Genomic DNA, 20,941 nt, shown 5'->3' with positions numbered 1-20,941 from the left:
TATCCACCCTCATGCTGATGCAAAGCCATGTTCTGTAGTCCACAAAAGAGTTCTGGAGCTTCACAGCAAAACCAGTGCTGTAGCACTCTTAGTAGATAGTAGATCCCACACAAGTAGATGGGGACTTGATTTAAAAATGTAGAAAAATCAAATACAACAAACATAAAAAGGTTCAATTTCCATGGCATGATCTCTGGAAGCCCTGACAATCCAAACTGATTTGAAAAGATGTTATTTAAACCCTTCTATAAGCAAAATCTTCACTGTAGCTGCAAAGCTAAGAGTGTTAGCACGCACCCCGCCTCAAAGTATGACATTTACAAATCGTACTTTCCAAAGAGTCTTGGAATACACCAGGCGAGCTTTTCAGAGACATTTTATTTATTAATTTATTTATGTTTATGTGCCTGTGTACTTCAGTTGTTTATAAGAATCCTGCAATGCTGTTTTGCTGCAAAGCTCCACAAAGAAATGCCGGAGTTTCGAAGCAAAATAGTGTTGCAGCATTCTCATAAAACAACAGAATTAGGGGACTTAATTTAAAATGGTAACATATTTGTTTTTAAAAACAATCCTGTAAGCTCAGACCTGAATATAGAAACGTGTCCAAATATACTGCACATGTTGCTACAATCTGACAAATGATAACAGTACAGATAATGGATGAACTGATGGATGAAAACTTACATGTGTTATTTTAGGTTGACAAATCAGGATAATAGGAGCGACATTATATATATCCAAGTACATTATTTAACTGATTTAATATTTCATAATAATCATTTTACTTAAGAAACCTGCTGGATAGAAACAGACTTCCAGAGCACATTGATTAGCTTTAAAACATGTTCTCTAAATGCTTGATTTAAGAGACTCTTGTGATTAGCAGCCATCAATCTTCAAAGCCACAGTCAAATTTCCTGATCTGTAGTGTGCGCTTTGCGCAAAGTACAACCCACAACTCTCAGACTGAAACAGACATACTGCAGGTTGTCTCCTCCCAGAAATGGGACATGGATCCATTATAATTTGGCTGAAATGGGAATATGCTCCACCTGCCTTGCTGCTTGAGGTAAGTACACGCTGCGGTATCTGCATACGCTTGCTGAGCTCAACGACATGATATCGCACCCTTGACACGTTTTAACCAATTACCCCGTGAAGAGCTTCACAACTGAATGATAAAGCTTTGCTAATTAGTGCCACTGCTGGATCTCTCATTCAGAAAAAAGACAAACTTTCAGGAATTTTTAAAAGGCAACTTGAATCGTTCTGCCGACTGACGAACAAGAACATTTCTATCGCTGAAGCCAATCATCATCGTGCAGCTTTTGTGAGGAGACCTCACTGGGGTTCAGCGTGTTGACAACGCTTCAACTTCAGTTTGACTCGTCCCATGTTGAATTGTGATTCTTGCTCAAAGAAGAGTGCAGTGAATGGATGATGACACAATTGGGTTTAAGTCCTACTGTATGTAGTGATGAAGAAAAGAATATAAAGCATGTTCTATTCAACAGGTGGCTCTATACACCACTGGTGATTGGAGACTCTTGAACTGAAAAGTCCCACAACTAATTTTAAACACACAAACATATCTTATAGTAACTCTATAGTGAAGTTTGACATTTTGGGATATGTGCATCTTGGCTTTCGCCCCTCAAACTTGCTAGCAAGATATGCTGCATAAATATGCAACTGTTAGATGTTAGCTTATGTTGTGGGTATTGTCAAAATCCTTACAGGCAAGTTTATCCTATTGGCAATGCCCCTGTGAAGTTATTTTGGGCTAACAAGACCCTATCTATTGAATGGGGAGAGAGCCAGAACTTCAGAGACATCTCTAATAATGTCTCCAGTATTGTAGCTTAGCATAAAGACTTAAAGCTCAGCACCTATCTTGTTCTTGAAATCTGTATGAACAAAAGTATAGAAACAATGATCCTTTTTATTATATTATGAGCAGAACTACCTCATTGCCCTGACCAGTAGTTTTGTTAAATTTCCACCTGGACCTAAGTTTGACTAGCCTGGCACAAAGGCCTCCCAAAAGAGATATAATGTAGGCTTTAATAATGCGAATTTTAGCAGTAGGCGGATTCTGTCACCTTTGGACAGACGGAGGCTAGCTACCCCCAGTCTTTCTGCTAAGCTAAGCTATCTGGCTCCAGCTAGATATTTTCCACACAAATTTGAGACTAATATTGATCTCCCTTAATTCTCAGCAAGAATGCAAAAACGTGGTACTTCCAACAACTTGGAACTATTCCTTTAAGATTGTAATCAAGATTACAGCAAATCTTTTTCTTTCATTTATATTGAGTTTATGTTCCGCTGCTACTGTAGCACCTCTTTGATTTTTCAGTCAGTCCAGGGAAAAGGATGTTTTCACTGATTTTCGCAGGTTTCACTGTGTCACGTATATGACTGCTTGCCTGGTGATTAGCAACACTGCAGTGGAGAACAGGTGAAAGTAGCTGCCGGGGGGACCATGACAAGACAGCAGAAGAAGAGGGGAGAAAGAGGAAGGTCCCATCCGATTTGACTAATTCTGAACAATTTGAAAATAGGGTTAGGGTTAACAAAACAGAGGAACAGCTTGACTTAATCATTCCTGGTGTGAAACAGTTTAAAATTTACACCAAGAACCAATTCTTTTAAACTAATTCAAAATAAATCATGTGACCCATCCCCCATCCTCATGCACAGGCTTCCCAGGCCTCCTCCTCCTCCTCCTCCTCCTCCTCAGAGGGCTTAGCTCTACTCCTGGTGTCCCAGATTATGCAGCCAATTAGGGCGAAGCCAAAGCCCCTTCTGCTACCAATCCTGCCTAGAGAGCGGTGTGTGAGAATGTTTGCGTGCGTGTGTGCACATGTGTGGCATGGGGTCATGTTATTGATGGCCTGTTGTGAGGCGAGGACACAGGATGACTCAGTGGTCTAAAGGGAAGCCTTCAATGATGAAATAAATAAAAGGAAAAGGAAGGTGAACTTGTCGAGATGACAAACTCTGTAAAGGCTGCACCATTTGATTTCCCAAATACATGTAATCCAGTGTGAATTATGCATGCAACATGCTGGACTTCCTTCATTTTCATATGTGAACTGAATATTTTTCAGGCTCTATAGAAAAGTGCAGACCTTCAAAGTTGCTCCGGATTTCATTATATTTTATTCAACAGCACCACCAGCTGGCAAATAAGACAGTGATTTAAATTCAGGAGCAAACACGGTGTGTGTGATGACAGTCCAGGGAGGTGCTGTTGAAAAGGAGCCCCACATGAGCAGGGGCAGAATGAAAACCTGCTACTTTCTGTTCTCTGTTTCTGACCCTCTGGGCTGTGCTGAGGAATGCATTTACACATGCAATGTCTGCATGAAGCCAATAAAAATGCAAAAACTTTCACCTAGAAGTTATTCAGCGTCTGAGGTCACTGCCTGAATGGTAGCTGCTTAGAGTTCATGTGGGTGGTGCTGCCAAATCCGGCAAGACCTGTCGACTTGGGTCCCGCGAAGGACGCGCTGCCACCTCGAACATGGATGCCAGTACGGTCCTCGCTGTTGTTATTAACGTCACTCCCTGGTTCTTCCTCGTCGCCGTTGTTTTTCTCTTCTTCATAGGGTATCAGGGTACTGCGACTGAATTGTCTCAATGGCATGCCAAGAATGCCAAAGCTGATTTAATAAATACACGAAGAGAGAGACAATACACGGAGTAAGATGGATTCATTTCTGTTTGTTTTTCCACAACCCAAGTCAGGATCATCTTTTTTCCAATTTTTCTCCCCCGGTCATGGAATAACCTTCAGAACACATTACAGCTTAATGATTTTTTTTCTCCCTGAATTCAAAGCACTGATTTAGAAAATGTGTAACTGAAGTGAGCAATTGCTAGTCTGAAAATAGACTTTGTATTCTGTAGCTTTCATTCCTATTATTATTTTTATTCCTTAAACCCTTTTTGTATGTTGCTGACATGCTCCATTTGATCATTTCTTAAACTTTGTAATGGTTAGCTTTTAATCTCAAGGGACTTCCCGTTTAAATAAAAGGTACAAAATTAAAAAACATGACGACATCTGTACTTTCTGCTATGTTGGCACAAAAATCACACATTAAATATACACAATGCATATGTAGGTAAGTCTAAGACAATTAATTATTCTACTCTTTAAGCTGATCTGGTTAGATGACGATTAAGATTCCGCTACGTACCAAGTCTACTGTTATTCAGTTAAAATCCAGACAAAGCGTTCAATAATCATTATGTAGAGTGGGTGAGTATGACTGCACATAATAACAACAGGGCTCATTTTTAGGACGTCAAACAAAACAGGCAGTAGAGTTTTTGTTGTTGTTTTTACATTGAATCACAATCAACTGTGGCACTTGACCCACTAAAGTTTCCGCTTCACTCTGCAGCACTGTGCAGCTTTGAGCTCGTGGTTTTGGCTTTTTCAGCCTCACATGGACGGTAGACATTATGATAGATTTGGTAGATGAATAGTACTTCAGTAAAAGTCTAAGTATCTAATTTAAAATGTTAATTATCCTGGAAATAAATGTATTTAAGAATCAAAAGTGCAAGTATAGGCAAATTGTACATATTATTTACATATATGTTTATACTGTACCCTACAGGTCAATCATTTATCAGCCTGGCTTATTATCAGATCCGACATTATCAGGAGTTTCTTTTTGTATCCAGTTGCTGACAAAATAAATGTAATTACCAAACTACTACTGGCTCTGAGGCAGCATACAATCTGCAAACAAAATAGTTTTTAACAATCTTAGATGAGTGAATTCCATCACTGTTAGTTTGTCTGAAAGATTTCTGTGCACTGTGAACATAGCAGCATTTGATGATTTGAGAGTGGCATTAGAGACACATATAACAATCAAAAACAAAATCCAATCCTCTTAAAATTATCAGCGGCATAATCTATCAATTTTTTCACCACCTGACACTGGCCAGCTGCTGGTTGAGCTTTTCCGTCAGAGCCTTGGTGTCACAGAGCTCGGCCTGCAGAGGGCTCTGCCTCCTGGCTGGGCTGCGGACGAACAGATGGGGCGACTGCTCTTTGGGTGAAGGCAGCAGAGACACCATCAGTGGGGATCGCTTATTTACCACAGTGCTGAGGGCAGGACGCCGCTGGGACGTTCTTTGGAAGAAAGTCAGGTCAGGGAGCAGGGACAGAAAATTTTGTGAATTTTAGTGTATATATTAAAAAAAACACCGTAGGCAAACATGCAAACGTGTAAAAGAGACGCAGAGGGCAACAAGTGTGTACAAAATTCTTTCTGATACATTTTACTCACTCAACAAAAGTAGAGGAGAAAGGTTTTAATTAAACCAACTATTGTATTGCTGAAGATCTGTTTATATAATACTTTATTCATGCACAGACAACAGCTGTATAAGCATTTTGAAAAGCAGACATTCCTCACATGTTCCATTTTGTCATACATACCTATAGTGCTCATGGTGGAAACTTAAATCTCCATAACTAATTAATCAGGAAAGCAGCTAGGGGAGCCAAATTCTCAAGATCCAGGTGCTTATGCAAAAATATATATAATCAAATGGATTTTTTTTTTCTTTTACAATCTTTTTAGTGTCTGCCAGACAGTTGGAGGCAGCTGGAGCTTGTACAAATCATGTCATGTACATCCACCCTCAGGAGCAGAGCGAGCTTCAGGCCCAGCTTTTGATTGTTTGGTCTCAACCTGACAGCAGGAAAGAGCGCTGAGGCCTCTGACAGCTTACACAACTGCCAATCTTGTGTCAGACACAGCGGTGCAACATAAAACCGTCTGTCAGACAGCCCCTGCTATCGGACAAAGCTATGAATCTGTCTACATCAATCATGTTCCAGTCAGAGGGGCTGATGTGATGTCCATCAAACACAGATAACATTACTGCCGGAGCTATTAAGTTATTTACTCTAATAGATCAAATCAGAGTGAGGCTGGTTGCACATACTGATGGTTAGACAACAGATATCATACATTTTTTTATCAACAATGGATCACATTTCTACATCTATATCAAAGTTTTTGCTGGTAATGTTGGTTCATTTCTTCCGACTGTATGACTACTGGCTACTTTAAAATTAAAGCATATTTGTTATGATTGACAATTAAAATAAACAGATACATTTCCTTCCTTCTTCGTTGCTTTCACTCAGCCATCCTCACCTCAAAACTCAATATGTAGCCCAACTTAGAACGAAAACACGATGCACATGTTTACGTCAGCTATGTGCAGATGTTAAACATTGTACTTCCGTTCAGCCGTAGGGAATGTACAGCTCGGCTGAAGGCAAGTTTAACAGCCAATCATAATGTCAAGAATTGGGTTTTACTATACTAACACCAAGGCTTTTGTAGCCCACTCTCTGAAAATGTTTTTTGGGGAGAATGTACAGGATAAGTTCCTGGAGATATGAACCTACATAGTAGCAAAATCCGCATATTAAATCATTGACGGGGGAAAAATGTCAATCAAAAAGTCTTCTAATCTTAAAAAGTACATGCCGACATTGATGGTATCACATGCCACCTCTACCCAGCCTTCCCTTCGCTTCGACGTACCTGTGCCTGAATGTGCCATTACGTCCCGTCTCCTTGGGGTCAGCCTCTTCCGTCTTCACTGAACCATTAACAGCAGAGAAGGTCGAGCCCGAGTCCCCATCAGTGCTGTTCCTGAGTGCCAAGTTGAAGGTGTCGGAGTACAAAAGTCGCCCCACCTCCTCTTGGATGTCCCTCAGGTCCTTCCTGCCAAACGTCACCCAGGCCACAAAGCAGAAGAAGCTGTACAAACACTAGAAACAAGAGGGTGAGGACACAGAAGGATGAGAAGAGAGTGAAGAGTGTGACCTCTTAATTCATTTCAAAGTTAGACATTCATGCATTTGTTTTTTTAATTAAATCCTTAATTCTACCTGAAAACCCAGGCAGACACTTATTCTGTATTTTTAAAAGGTCACAACAGCTATTTCTGTCCAGAACAGGTCATATAGAGAGCAGACAATAAGCTGCTGCTCTTAGCGTGATATTTCTCCCCCTTCCACCCACCTGGCTAAATACTGTGGAGAGCCTGTCAAAGCAAAGCACCTGTGTTGAGTCAACATCTCATACCACTAACTAATTCATTAAGGCCACCAGGCATAACCAGCACTCAATGTCGTTCTGTTCTGCTCGCTGCCGTCTGTATTCACAGATGGTGAACTGGCCTTCACTCTGACAGCTGAAGGTTCAGTTTTTCTATGTGCAGATGAGGCAATATATGTAGCTTTGAATGTTTCAACAAGCTGCAATTGCAGGGAAAGAACGTTCCGGTCAGTTACGGGTCAGATTTATGAAGCCTTTTAAAAAGTGGGACTTGGTCAGGAGACAGATAAGGGAACAATAACCATGTCCTTAAAAGTTCCTAAAAGTCTTAAAAATCTTTGAAATATTTTATTGGAGCACATTATAGGATTCTTATTGCACATACCGCATGTAGTTGCCACTCTGTACGGTTTGATGACATCCGGCCCCTGGAAACCACATGAGAAGTTAGTGTGTTGTGGCAAACTGTGATTGGCTGACTTGTAGAAACTAGTTATACAGACAGAAATGATTCACTATAAATGTTTGTATTATTACAAATAATAAAAATGCCCTTATTTGGGATTTTTGCATAATTGTAAACTTCACAACTGCTATACAATGGTCCCCCGGGAGCCATTTTGAAAAGGTGGGACGAGTGATGCATCCTGGTAACCAGACAGGTGGGGGAAAATATTGCAGAGAGAATCACACTTTCTTTCTCCAACAGCTCTTCTTTATCTGAACAGACACTCACTTGTGATACGACGTGTGTTGGTGCTGCTCTATCTCCAGGCCCATGATGAGACTGAAGTAGCAGACAGCCAGCTTCTTTTGAGCTATCTCCTTTTTGGCCAAAGCCGCCGCCATCATCCGGTGCTCTGTGATGATATCTACACTGGGAGGATTGTTAGAAAAGAGATCGAGGGTGTAGAAATACACGACAGAGAAGAGGGGGAGACACACATTAAGTGATACAAAAAGATACCACTAATTTACAACTACATTACATTCTTTTATTCTTAGCATACTTACGGCATTAAGGACTTGGGTCTGTTCTCTAGAGACTTGTGTTCGAAGAAACAAGACAGGTAAAGGAGAAGGGCGGCCAGGACGTCATCAAGCTCTTTACTCCTGCACAGACGAGCAGTCAGTATCACTGCATGGCTTATTTTGCCATAGAATATACAGCAAAGCCAAACTGTATGCGTGTTTGGATGAAAACATGTGTTTTTATTACTCACTTCAATACAGTCATGAAGCAAAGCGGAACAGGAAGCGAATAATTCTCCTGCAGCAAACCGACAGCCACCTCTACGACACAGATAGAAGGGGGTCAAAGGTCATCTGGCACTCACTCGTTACAGTAATGCATCATTTTTAGGCTGAATTCTATCAGGATAACCTGAGAGCAAAGTTTAGTTTTACTTATCATTTGATGGGATTTGATATGCAGGCACTCTTTTATGTTCCCGCTCAGCAAACTCCTATTTTCTTTACCAACTACCATACTTCAGATAAAAAGAGGATGAGCTGATTTAAGCCAGCAGTATTATTGTCGTTATGTTCAACAACATATCGACACTTACGTTTAACATCATCGATGGTAATACGGTCTCCATGCCTCTTCATCACTGAGGACCTGTAAGCACTCAGGTGAGCAGGGCTCAGGCTCTTTCTAAGGCTTTGGCGCCCTCTATGGTTCAACATACAGATGGCAGCCAACCTGGAGAAGCAACTGTCACGGTGAATATGTGCAGGTTGTACTCAAAAGAAGAGCAAAGAATAACTGCAATTAACGTCATTTTTTTTAACCTTTAAAATGATTACAATCACAGTTAAATAACATGAACGGACATTTAAATAAAAAACACTTCTGAATGCTGCTGGTTCACGCGGGCTTACCACTCAGATCGCTGCTGAAGATCCTTGAAATTGGAGTTGGATTGCCTCCTTTCCTTCAAAACAGCCTCCTCCGCTGGACCAGAACTAGCAAAGCGGGAGTTTTATTTACATCTTTATTGTACAGTACAAAAAGGAAAAAACAGATTCATAGACGATACAGAACAAAAAAAAAAAACAATCACATTACCGTTTTACAATGCTAGAGTTCATGTTATACGCATTGTATTAAATTTACCTTTAAAAAGGTCACACTAATTAAAAATGTGGACATTAACATGATAACGTGGGGCTGGTTCGGATTATGGCAATTTGTTTCAAGAATATGGATGTTATTCATGGATGTTATTTCCAATCTTATCTTGACTTCAAATTAATTCATCAATATTATTTCAAGATCCGTCTTAAGTTTCTCTGGGAGACAGCTGGTTAGATCCTTTATAAATCCCTCCTTAAAACCCACTTTTATAGACTTGCTTTCATGTGAAGTCACCCTATAAAACTGATTTTTCATCTTTTCATTGTTGTCTATGTGTCTGTTTTTATAATTCCTCTCACGTCATGTCTTTTTTCTTACTGTTCTTTACTGGTTTTATTTGTTTATTGTTAATTGTTGTTGTTTTTTATTTGTTCTTAATTACTCTGATGTGATGTCGTCTTCTTATCGTTCTCTTTCTTTTTTTATGATCTTGCCTGTTTCATGGCCTTTATCCCTTTTACTCCTAATGACTCTAAATACCTGCTTGTTCTAACTCACGTTAGTCACAGCTTCCTTGTGTTTGGCTTGACTGTTGACTGTTTATTTTGTGATATTGTATTCCTGAGTTTCCTGCTTTTGCTTGTTTGTCGAAGTCCTTTGTCACCTCTGTTTTTAAAAGGTGACTCATATTCTTGCATATATAAAGTCAAATAGGTGGGCCTACTCAATCCTAGTCCACTTATAATCAATAGGCCTGTAGATTCTATGTAATATTTTAAAGACACTTCCTTGAACTTGTTATAGACGTATGTTCATAATATTAAAAAAAAGAGATAGGATGCTATAATTATACACGACTCAAAATAAGTTAGGGATACAGGGATTTTCTATTGTTTCCTTTGATTGTTTATTCTGTGATATATCTGAATGTTTTTTTTTGCATCGTGTGAATGTTTTTGGTCCACATTTAATTGGACTTTTGTATTGCATATCCATACACATGCACATATGCACCCATATCCCACAATCCCTGATTACTGCTAGCATGTGCAGTATGCTAGCTAGCTAGCAGGCTCACCTGACAAACTCAATACTTCGAGCTTCATCATTCCAGACCCAGCGGCCTGGAGTCGGCGGACTCACCTGAAAGAAAGTGTTATTATTATTATTTGTATATATCAACCAGACATTTAAATGCGTCCCTAAATGTTAGCATGAACTTTAAATATACTAGACACTCGGACTTTTAATGGTTAATGACGTTAACATTGCAGTACAAACGCCGGTACGAGTTGTTACCCGTTACAAATTAAGGTACTTAACGTTGTTTAGCCACTCAAAACTTTTAAATTCGTCTGTCTCAGTGTAGCAACCTACACTTCTCGGCTTCTCTGGATATTTCGGCATTTCTGTGAATGAAAAACTTCCACAAGTTAGCTCTATTTATAGGACCCTGGTTTGCTGGTTCCTTCCTTCTCTCCGCTGCTAATGTTGGACACTGTATCCAGGCAACAGCCAATGAGGAGTGAGCTGGCTCCATGACGTGCACAGGACACTTCCGCATTGCAAGAGAAACTGTTGGGATCAAATGTTTGGAACTTCTTAAATTTGCAACTTGATATTTAAACCACAGAGCATATTTTTGTCCTCTTGCTCCACTTCCAAGCAATTTTGGAAGCAACCGGAAGAATAGTTAAAAAAAAATATTTATATGCGTCTGTTGCATTGAAATCACATGTAGATGTAATGTATGGACCAGGTGATTAAAGAGAAACCTTAATATTTACACACACAAAGCGACATTTATGAAAAGCCCACCCATCTTCAACGCTTTTCACAAAGAATTCCGACTGCATTGTAAATACCTAAAATATCTTAACTTAAAATCTGCAAAAGATCCACTGAAATGGGGAATGCTAAATACATTTCATCTACAGGAATTGACTTTATTAGGATTACTGGAGGTTATAGCAGTTGATTCAGACAGGAAAACGAAGCGTTTGTTATTTTAGTTTGTTTAAATTCTTACACCATATCCAATATTTGATGGCACCGACATACTTGGATGAATTCTTGCAATTCTGTGTTGTATCCACATTGTTGAATGCACCTCTGTTGGAGATGAAAGTGTTGGATTTAATTCAATTGAATGTAATTCAGTTTGCATTCAACATATTCTCCAACCTGCCAAAAACAAATTTAAGTGAATCAAACCCTTACTATCAGTCTCACCCTGGAATGTAAAAATGATAATGTTAATAAAATATAAGTATAGAGCTTATATTCTGTTTTCTGTCCATTATAGCAGTAATTTATGTTTCTTAACTGGTTTAATTTTATAAAGAAATCATACTGCCTATTTGCAACAGATTTCAATAAAGCCACAGACACCTGGTAAAAAAAAAAGGTTTTTATTTGTCAAGAATTCAAAACTGTATATGATGTCTAAGCATTAAAAAATAAAACAATTTTGCGATTAAAATGCCCAACATCTGCTTTCCTAAGGTTTCGAGGTTGGCTTTCAGACGCTCTTTGGAGTGATGAGGTGCACGTTTTCAGTCAGGAAGTCCAGCCCCCAGCCTCGGTGTCTGTCCGTCAGGGCGTCCACCGACTGCAGCAGTTCTATATCGCAGCTCTTCCCTGAGGAAACGGAGAAGCACCGTTAAAAAAAACTGCAAATTCATCGTAGCATGCTTCAAGAACGGGAACCGCGCCGAGCCCACGATTGTTCTAAAACACTCACCGAACAGGCTTTGTACTTGCGCATCGGGCACAAAAAAGGGAGGACCTGAAAGACAAGCATCAGTCTGAGATAACTTTTTGTTAACACTGAACTCATACAAAACACACTGCGGGTACTTTTAGCTGAGGGGTGTGTGTGACTCTGCACTTACCTGGATATAATTCAGGATTGTACAACAAAGTGTCCAAAAGGTATCTGCAGTCTTTGGCCATGAGAGAAATGATGAGAGCAGCGTACCTGTGGTGATGCGTGAGAGAATGTAGTGAGACAACATGCTACCGAACTGTGTAATATCTAATTAATAATTATCATATTTGAATTACACATTTAAATTGTTTGAAAGAAAAGTTGATTTCATTTTAGGATGTTTAGGTGGAGGCGTTACAGCGGCACTGTGTAGTTTTGGAGAGGAAAAAATACACAAACTGAGATATATTGATTTTTTTTCCATAACTGAATAAATAAGCTGTTCTCAGAGGAAAATAAGGTCCACAGCACACTGTTTCGAGCTTGAAAGGTGGCAGGGTCCGCCACATATGAACACAGGAAAAACAGTATGAAACTGTGTCTTCCTTTAAGGTCAGTTTGTTAATTCAGTCATGAAATACCAATAAATAATTCATTTGTTTCAATGGTCATTGAAGATCTTTTTCTTCTGATTAACATTTCTTTCCCCAAAACAACAAAGTGCACCTTTAAATCTCGTCTTACTTTTCTCTGTCTTTTGGGTTGATGGCCACGAGAGAGCCCCGGTCCCAAATTGCCCCGAACTGACCCCCAATGGAGCTGTGACATGGAAAAACAGAATTTCTGTTAAACATCTTTTAAAGAGGTAATTGAATATTTTTTAAAAAGGGATCCAAACACACAGAGTGCACTAACCTGGAGAAGTTGTACAGGTCACACTGATACAGGGAGATATTTTTCTCTGAGCTCTGTGGAATCAAAGACACACGTGCATCGGTTGGTTTGTTAACCGGACTTTGTATTACTGGAAAACTGCAAACCAGAAATACTAGTGTCCCACTAGTAATTCTGTTGTGTTTTTGCCCTTTTACAGATCACATACTATACTTACCACCAGTGTCACATGTAATAGCATACCAGATTGTTTTAGTTACTTTTGGATTCCTTGATCTGGGTGACAGAAAACATACTGTACGCTTTTATTTTGGTGACAAAGTTACACTTGTTCCGTTAATGCAGCAATGATATTGGTCACTTAACCTGCTCGTCAAGCTCCTTTCCCACTCGATGATAACGTAACTTTCAAAACAGTTTTGAAGACACGGCGGTCTCTGAAGGAATGGAAGGCTGCCAGCACTCTTTTCTAGACGGGTTTGGGAATCGTCTCAGGGATGCATTTGAAAGGCTCCGTAACGACACACACGGGTCTTTGTGAAGGGTTGAAAGTGTCTGGGGGCTGATTATTAGACATTCAACATGTCTGTCTGGTCTGGCTTTCTGGGGTCGTTGTCTTTTCTTTTTTGCTGTTGTTTTGTTGTTGATTGTGGGGGGTGTGTGTGTGTGTGGTAGTTGGTTTGTAGCTGTCATTTTGTTGTGTCTGTATGATGAAATTTAGATGTAACAGCAAAAAAAGAAGACATGATTTACGACATGATGACGTTATACGTCTACATAAACAAGACACTAGGATCCTCACCTCTGTGATGCTTTACTAAAAGTCGATTTCTCCCTTACAATGTTTCACAGCTACACTTCATTTCTTGCAGGTGATATATCCACAGGCAGGTTTATGTAGCAAAACATCAAATCAAAAGACAAAAATCTGTGATGTGAAGGTTTGAAGAGCGGTCGTGATTAGTGATGCCGCGTGAAGCCGTGTTCAGACATTTGCATACATTTAACGTGAAGCTGTGGCCGTAGAGAATTGTTCCCTTTAGACTTAAAACAGCTCCTATACGGCTGTGAGGCTGATATCAGTGAGATAACGTTAGAAGCAGCGGCATCAGATGGCCACTGCATCATTTTTATGTAAATGTTGAGAAATGCCCACCATAAAGTGTCGAGAACTGGTCCTGATGTCTTGAAAATCATCAGGATTAGAACGTTCAATCTAAACAAGTATGCACAATGTGTTTGAATGTGCCCCTAGTAATTATAGTTACGGCCTCCATCCAGATGTTAAGAGAAAAAAAATATGAAAAGGAAACGTGTCTTTTCAACCGTGTACAGCTCGCACACCTTGAACACCTTTGCTCCAGGTATGGCAGGGACGGGCTCCTCGCTGTATGTCATGTTGTTCTCCTCAAAGAACTGCTTCACAGCCATTTCTGAGATCTCCACGCCGACCACTGAGTGGCCCTGATCCGCCAGCCTGGGATCCACACAGACGAAAAGAGAGAGAGGTGTCCACACAAAGAGGAAACAAACTAAAAACAGATGTGAGCGTCTTTAATCTTCTTCTCCTTACCACTTCATGTCAACAGCTTTCCCGCAGAGAGGGAAGAAGAAGCGAACTCCCGTCCGCCCGGCGAGAACTTTATCGATGTTGCTCTCCAGCATTCTGTTGGAGGAAAAATAAAAACACTACCCTTTTTAAAACAAAAAAAATCGCACAAGGACTGGGAAAAACTTCGTCCAACAGATGAAAGTGAAGCATTTACTTGTGCACTACGGGCTGATGGAAGCCGATCCTGTTCTCCTGCCAGCGTTCCTCCCATTCTCCAAGCACCATGACCCGGTTCGCCTGCGGTGCCAGCATGCTGGTGATGTTCGCCTGAGCCCGGCTGCTGGCGGGCGACAAAGAAGAGCAGAGGAAGTAGGGGTTAGAGGGGGGGTTGGATTCAGGGGTGAGTACACACATGATGCACACAGTCGCAGTGTGTGTGAAAACAAGCAGTTAACAAGCCTGTGAGGTTACAAAATCATGATGCATGTTGACCCTGGAGAGGTTGACCCCACTGGTAGATGATTAAAGGAGAATCAGCTGAAGCCAGAACAGACAGAGGCGGGGGCAGAGCAAACACCCATTCTGTCTTCTAATGCGTTGAAGTTCCAGATTTTAGCTTTAAGGTGCTCTAAATCTGAAATACCTGGTCCAGGTGCTCGAAAGCGAGGCGTTCAAACCCTCCATCAACCACCTCTGACGTCACGGATAACTTACCAAACCAAACTGCTTGCATAACATGAGATGCCCTCTCTAATGTAAGACAGAGTCAGAGGTCCGTGGCAGCTCACCTGGCAGCAGCCTGGCACAAAACCAACCCCAGAACCTTCAAGAGAACACCTGAACCTCGCATGTTTGTTGACTCGAGCAGAGAGCGTACCTTTCTGGAACGAAGACAACTATTATGTGATCAGCAGCAGCAGCAGCAGCCTCGATCATGCGACCGCTCCAGTCAATACCCGGCAGTAGGAAATGGGAGCTGTACGCCCTGACCTTAGTCTGTCAGGCGAACCGTTACTTTGTCTACTACTAGTGGGTTGTGTGACAAACTGGCAGGACACTCTTTTTCATGAATATATTAAATAATTCCCCAAATCTTAACTACTCAATGGAATAACAGCTAAAAATTTGAATGATACTCATGGCATGTTTCCCTGTATGTTGAGATATTTATTCATTTTCTTCTTTGTTTGTTTTAGTTCTATTTATTACAGTTCTCTCAATAAAAGAACTGCAATTAGATTATCAATCTTTCTGATATACGATTTACATGTTTTATCACTTTTGTAGTTTATTCTTTTCACATAATGTTAGTGGTGCTAGAATTGTTTTGTACTTTTCAGTAAGTGTTTCTTAAAAAAAGGACAAACCAGCAGGATGTTCAACAAACTCTGGAATAAAATGTTCTTAGTATGACCAATTGTTTATTTATATATATTGTGTATATAGTTATATTTATATTTTATATTTTAGGAAAACAACATTCCCTTACAGCACGTAGGTTAAATACAATGTTTCTTTCATTTAATATTTTTTTTAAAAAATGTAGCTTAAAAACGTACCGTTCATTTAATCATCAACCATACTGTTGTTCCCTTGAGCGATTTTCTAGTTTCTTATATTCATATAATGTGAATTTCGGTAAAAAAAAAAAAAAAAAAACACGGCAGAAAACTGGCAGGACGATAAACAAAACTTCGCCTGACAGGCTAAACTCTGGGATACATCGTCCCACTCACCCGGTGCTACTTCTGGTTTGGGAGGAGCCTGATGGTGCATTCACTTACGTTGGGGAATGTCGGAGATTCCAGCACCCCACTTAAAAACGTTGCCTACACTTTTAACAGCTTAACCCTGGTATTACCAATTATTATTTCGGCTTATGATTCAACTCATCACCTCAAACATTTAAGAAAACAACGCCCCCAATAACCTAATTTATCTTATCTTCTTTTCTGTGAGGACAAGCAGTGGTCTGTGAAGATATGCTAGAGCTGTTCCCAAGCAAAAAAAAAAATACAAATAAAATAAAGCGTATTCAATTTCTATACAACAGTGTTCAATGTTTTCCTGTAAAGCTTTTATTGTATGTGTGATGACATAGGCTGCATTAATCAAAATGACGTGGTTAATTTGAAGCTAAAACCATTCAGACTTGTCAGATGACAGAAAATGAATGGTCAGTCATATCAAAAATCATATAACTAAGGCGCTCTATCACTCTCAGCTCTGTGTTGCCTGATATTATCATGCAGTAACGTGCAAATATGGTGGTTAGGCATTCACAAGAAACTACATCAACCATAACCTGTATATGTGATGAAGAATACATATGCTGCGATGTGTGTTTTAAATCCACCTGCTATTGGATCCAAAGCTAAGTGGCTCTGAGGGGCCTCCTCATGCTGATCCCAGACATGGAGAGCTTTTACGTTTGTCTGCTGCCAAAACAATGAAGCCTGTCACTTCATTATAATTCAGTTTTGAAAAAAGATGGCCGACTACCATCACTATTGTGTTTCCTTTTGTCTTATTCACCTGCTGAAACAACAACAAAAAAAACTCCCAGTCCGGTGTCCCTGATACTGAATCATCGCCAAAGCCACCATCAGTCACCACATAGAGCTTATAGTCTGTTTTCTGTCCATTATAGTTGTAAACTCTGTTTCTTAATTAAGTTTAATTTATAAAGAAGTTTTATTGCCCATTTGCAAACAGTAATATTGCCAACAGCTACCCAACAGGTTTCAATAAAGCCGCAGACATCTGGTAATAAAAAACGTTTTAATTTGTCAAGCATTCAGAACTACATACGATATCTAAGCATTAAAAAGCATTTCTTTGATCCTGTGTGTGCTATTAAAATGCCTAACATCTGCTTTTCTAAGGTTTCGAGGTTGGCTTTCAGACGCTCTTTGGAGTGATGAGGTGCACGTTTTCAGTCATGAAGTCCAGCCCCCAGCCTCGCCACATGTCCTCCATCACGTCCACCGACTGCAGCAGTTCTATATCGCAGCTCTTCCCTGAGGAAACGGAGAGGCAACGTTAAAAAAAACTGCAAATTCATCATAGCCTGTTTCAAGAGCAGGAAATGCGCCAAGGCCCACGATTGTTCACAATACTCACCGAACAGGCTTTGTACTTGCTCATCGGGCACAAAAAAGGGAGGACCTGAAAGACAAGCATCAGTCTGACTGAACTCATACAAAACACACTGCGGGTACTTTTAGCTGAGGGGTGTGTACGACTCTGCACTTACCTGGATATAATTCAGGATTGTACAACAAAGTGTCCAAAAGGTATCTGCAGTCTTTGGCCATGAGAGAAATGATGAGAGCAGCGTACCTGTGGTGATGCGTGAGAGAATGTAGTGAGACAACATGTTACCGAACTGTGTAATATCTGATTAATAATCCTCATATTTAAATTACACATTTAATTTGTTTTAAAGAAATTTTTTGGAGAGGAAATTCAAATATTCAATATTAATGAGGTAATAATACAAACTGAGATATATTGATTTTTTTTCCATAACTGAATAATTAAGCTGTTCTCAGAGGAAAATAAGGTCCCCTGAACACTGTATGGAGCTAGAAAAGTGGCAGGGTCCGCCCATATAAACACAGTAAAACAGTATGAAACTGTGTCGTCCTTTGAGGTCAGTTTGTTAATTCAGTCATGAAAACAGAGTTTGTTTACCTATAAACAAAAAACATTTAAAAAATCAGTCAGTGAATCTTCTGATTAACATTTCTTTCCCCAAAACAACAAAGTGCACCTTTAAATCTCGTCTTACTTTTCTCTGTCTTTTGGGTTGATGGCCACGAGAGAGCCCCGGTCCCAAATTGCCCCGAACTGACCCCCGATGGAGCTGTGACATGCAACAACAGAGGTTCTGTTAAACATTATCTTTTAAAAAGGTAACGGAACATTTCAAAAACACACAGAGTGTACTAACCTGGAGAAGTTGTACAGGTCACACTGATACAGGGAGATATTTTTCTCTGAGCTCTGTGGAATCAAAGACACACGTGCATCGGTTGGTTTATTAACTGGACTTTATATTAATGGAAAACAACAAACTCTTAAAGTGTGACACTTGTAATTCTGGTGTGTTTTTGCCCTTTTACAGATCACATATTATACTTACCACCAGTGTCACATGTAATAGCATACCAGCTTGTTTTAGTTACTTTTGGGTTGCTTGAGCTGGGTGACAGAAGAACATTCTGTATGCTTTTATTTTGGTGACAGAGTTACATTTGTTCTGTTAACGCGGTGATGACCTCGGACAATCAATCTGCTCGTCTGCTCGACATCTATATAAACAAGGCACTAGAATCTGCACCTTTGTGACGCTGTAATGAAGTCGATTTCTCCCTTACAATGTTTCACAGCTACACTTCATTTCTTGCAGGTTATGTATCCACAGGGGGTTTTGTTTTTGTTCACAAGCTAACACATGAGAAAACACTAACATGGTCTTCTACGTAGCAAAACAACAAATCAAAGACAAAAATCTGGCAAAGCTCAACCGTGCTGGGCATGTTTGAAGAACGGTCGTGGTTAGTGATGCCGTGTGAAGCCGTGTTCAGTAACGTGAAGCCGTGGCCGTAGAGAATTGTTTCCTTTAGACTTAAAACAGCTTTAATGCGGCTGTGAGGCTGATATCAGTGAGATAACGTTAGAGGCAGTGGCATCATTTTTATGTGAATGTTGACAATCGCCAACCATAAAACGTGTCAAAAACTGGTCCTGATGTCTTGAAAGTCATCCGGATCAGAACATTAAACGCTAAACATGTATGCACAATGTGTTTGCCACGTATAAAACATTTCTATAATTTGAACAGGCCCCCAACTAAGTATAGTTGTGGCCTCCATCCAGATGTTACAAGTACAAATATGAAAAGGAAACGTGTCTTTTCAACCGTGTACAGCTCGCACACCTTGAACACCTTTGCTCCAGGTATGGCAGGGACGGGCTCCTCGCTGTATGTCATGTTGTTCTCCTCAAAGAACTGCTTCACAGCCATTTCTGAGATCTCCACGCCGACCACTGAGTGGCCCTGATCCGCCAGCCTGGGATCCACACAGACGAAAAGAGAGAGAGGTGTCCGCACAAAGAGGAAACAAACTAAAAACAGATGTGAGCGTCTTTAATCTTCTTCTCCTTACCACTTCATGTCAACAGCTTTCCCGCAGAGAGGGAAGAAGAAGCGAACTCCCGTCCGCCCGGCGAAAACTTTATCGATGTTGCTCTCCAGCATTCTGTTGGAGGAAAAATAAAAACACTACCCTTTTTAAAACCACACACAGACCGTGAAAACTTCATCCCACAGATGAAAGTGGAGCCTTTACTTGTGCACTACGGGCTGATGGAAGCCGATCATGTTCTCCTGCCAGTATTCCTCCCATTTTCCGAGCGCCATGGTCCGGTTCGCCTGCGGTGCCAGCATGCTGGTGATGTTCGCCTGAACCCGGCTGCTGGCGGACGACAACAAAGAGTAGAGGAAATAAAAGATTCAGGGGTGAGTACAGATGATGCACACATCAGGTGGGGATAGAGGGGTCACTTCCATGCAAACACACACTCTGTCTTCTAATGTGTAAAAGTTCCAGTTTTAGCTTTAAGATGCTCTAAATCTGAAATACCTGGTCCAGGTGCTCGAAAGCGAGGCATTCAAACCCTCAATCAACCATCTCTGACTTCACGGACAACTTCAATCAATCAAACTGCTTGCATAAAATGAGATGCCTTCTCTAAGGATAGGATAGTGTCAAAGGTCCGTGGCAGCTCACCTGACAGTAGCCTGGCACAAAACCAACCCTCAAGAGAACACCTGAACCTCGCATGTTTGTTGACTCGAACAGAGAGCGTACCTTTCTGGAACGAAGTCAACTATTATGTGATCAGCAGCAGCAGCAGCCTCGATCAACGACTCGCTTCGATCAACGACTTTTAACCGCTTCAGTCACTACCCGGCAGTGGGAGTGGGGAGCTGTATGCCCTGCGTTGAGTCTGTCACGCGACTCGTTACTTTCTCTACAGGTAGTGGTTTGTTTGACAAACTGGCAGGACACTCTTTTTCATTAACTATTATAAATAATACCCCAAATCTTGACTAGTCAATAGAATAATAGCTAAAAAGTTGAATGATACTCATTACATGTTTCCCTGCGTGTTATTTATTCATTATTTTCCCTTGTTTGCTTTATTTCTTTTTATTGAATTTCTCTCAATAAAATAACTGTTATTAGATTATCAATCTTTGTGATATGAGATTTATTTATTGAATTTAATATCAAATTTCATTCAAAAATGTATCATTAAAATAACTGAAATTTAATCATCAATCCTTGAAGTATAAAATGTATAAAGTACCCTTTTTATAACCATACTGTTGTTCCCTTGAGCGATTTTCTAGTTTCTTATATTCATAAAATGTGAATTTCGGTAGAAAACGGCAGAATACTGGCAGGACGATAAAGAAAACTTTGCCTGACAAGCTAAACTCTTGGATACATCGTCCCAGATACCCGGTGTTACTTCTGGTTTGGGAGGGGCCTGATAGTGCATTCAATTACTTGGGGGAA

The 20,941-nt window shown here is 40.3% G+C and overlaps 3 protein-coding genes across 14 annotated transcripts; all 3 read right to left on the bottom strand.

Annotated features, from left to right (window-relative positions):
- Positions 1-3,149: 3,149 nt before the first annotated feature.
- Positions 3,150-10,697, bottom strand: ppp1r36 (protein phosphatase 1 regulatory subunit 36). The gene is made up of 11 exons (XM_030411441.1): positions 10,570-10,697; positions 10,271-10,335; positions 8,997-9,080; positions 8,681-8,817; positions 8,336-8,405; positions 8,127-8,225; positions 7,849-7,989; positions 7,498-7,540; positions 6,594-6,823; positions 4,961-5,161; positions 3,150-3,671 (listed from the first exon to the last, which is right to left on the bottom strand). The coding sequence occupies exons 1-11, from the start codon at positions 10,597-10,599 to the stop codon at positions 3,428-3,430; spliced, it is 1,344 nt and encodes a 447-aa protein (XP_030267301.1). The 5' UTR covers positions 10,600-10,697; the 3' UTR covers positions 3,150-3,427.
- Positions 10,698-11,587: 890 nt separating this feature from the next.
- LOC115578727 (probable thiopurine S-methyltransferase) lies at positions 11,588-15,334 on the bottom strand. Of its 8 annotated transcripts, none has more exons than XM_030411832.1 (9): positions 15,226-15,334; positions 14,563-14,685; positions 14,370-14,462; positions 14,141-14,273; positions 12,818-12,870; positions 12,647-12,721; positions 12,063-12,172; positions 11,936-12,028; positions 11,588-11,832 (listed from the first exon to the last, which is right to left on the bottom strand). In XM_030411832.1, exons 1-9 carry the CDS (start codon positions 15,282-15,284, stop codon positions 11,714-11,716), a joined length of 858 nt encoding a protein of 285 aa, XP_030267692.1. In that variant the 5' UTR covers positions 15,285-15,334; the 3' UTR covers positions 11,588-11,713. The 8 variants fall into 8 exon arrangements, with proteins under 8 accessions (XP_030267692.1, XP_030267690.1, XP_030267691.1 ...); XM_030411830.1 differs by having other exon boundaries at positions 14,563-14,688; positions 15,226-15,332; XM_030411831.1 differs by having other exon boundaries at positions 15,137-15,270.
- A 1,776-nt stretch (positions 15,335-17,110) lies between these two features.
- Positions 17,111-20,627, bottom strand: LOC115578729 (probable thiopurine S-methyltransferase). 5 transcript variants are annotated; one of them, XM_030411839.1, is made up of 9 exons: positions 20,147-20,627; positions 19,706-19,828; positions 19,523-19,615; positions 19,294-19,426; positions 18,304-18,356; positions 18,142-18,216; positions 17,605-17,690; positions 17,472-17,516; positions 17,111-17,368 (listed from the first exon to the last, which is right to left on the bottom strand). In XM_030411839.1, exons 2-9 carry the CDS (start codon positions 19,801-19,803, stop codon positions 17,250-17,252), a joined length of 702 nt encoding a protein of 233 aa, XP_030267699.1. In that variant the 5' UTR covers positions 19,804-19,828; positions 20,147-20,627; the 3' UTR covers positions 17,111-17,249. The 5 variants fall into 5 exon arrangements, with proteins under 5 accessions (XP_030267699.1, XP_030267698.1, XP_030267697.1 ...); XM_030411838.1 differs by having other exon boundaries at positions 19,706-19,831; positions 20,228-20,626; XM_030411837.1 differs by having other exon boundaries at positions 20,228-20,624.
- Between the last annotated feature and the right edge of the window lie 314 nt (positions 20,628-20,941).

The sequence above is a fragment of the Sparus aurata genome, chromosome 3 (assembly GCF_900880675.1).
Source record: "Sparus aurata chromosome 3, fSpaAur1.1, whole genome shotgun sequence".
Taxonomy (NCBI): domain Eukaryota; kingdom Metazoa; phylum Chordata; class Actinopteri; order Spariformes; family Sparidae; genus Sparus; species Sparus aurata.
The sequence above is the reverse complement of the archived record's forward strand: the minus strand, read 5'-3'. Positions and strand labels throughout refer to the sequence as shown.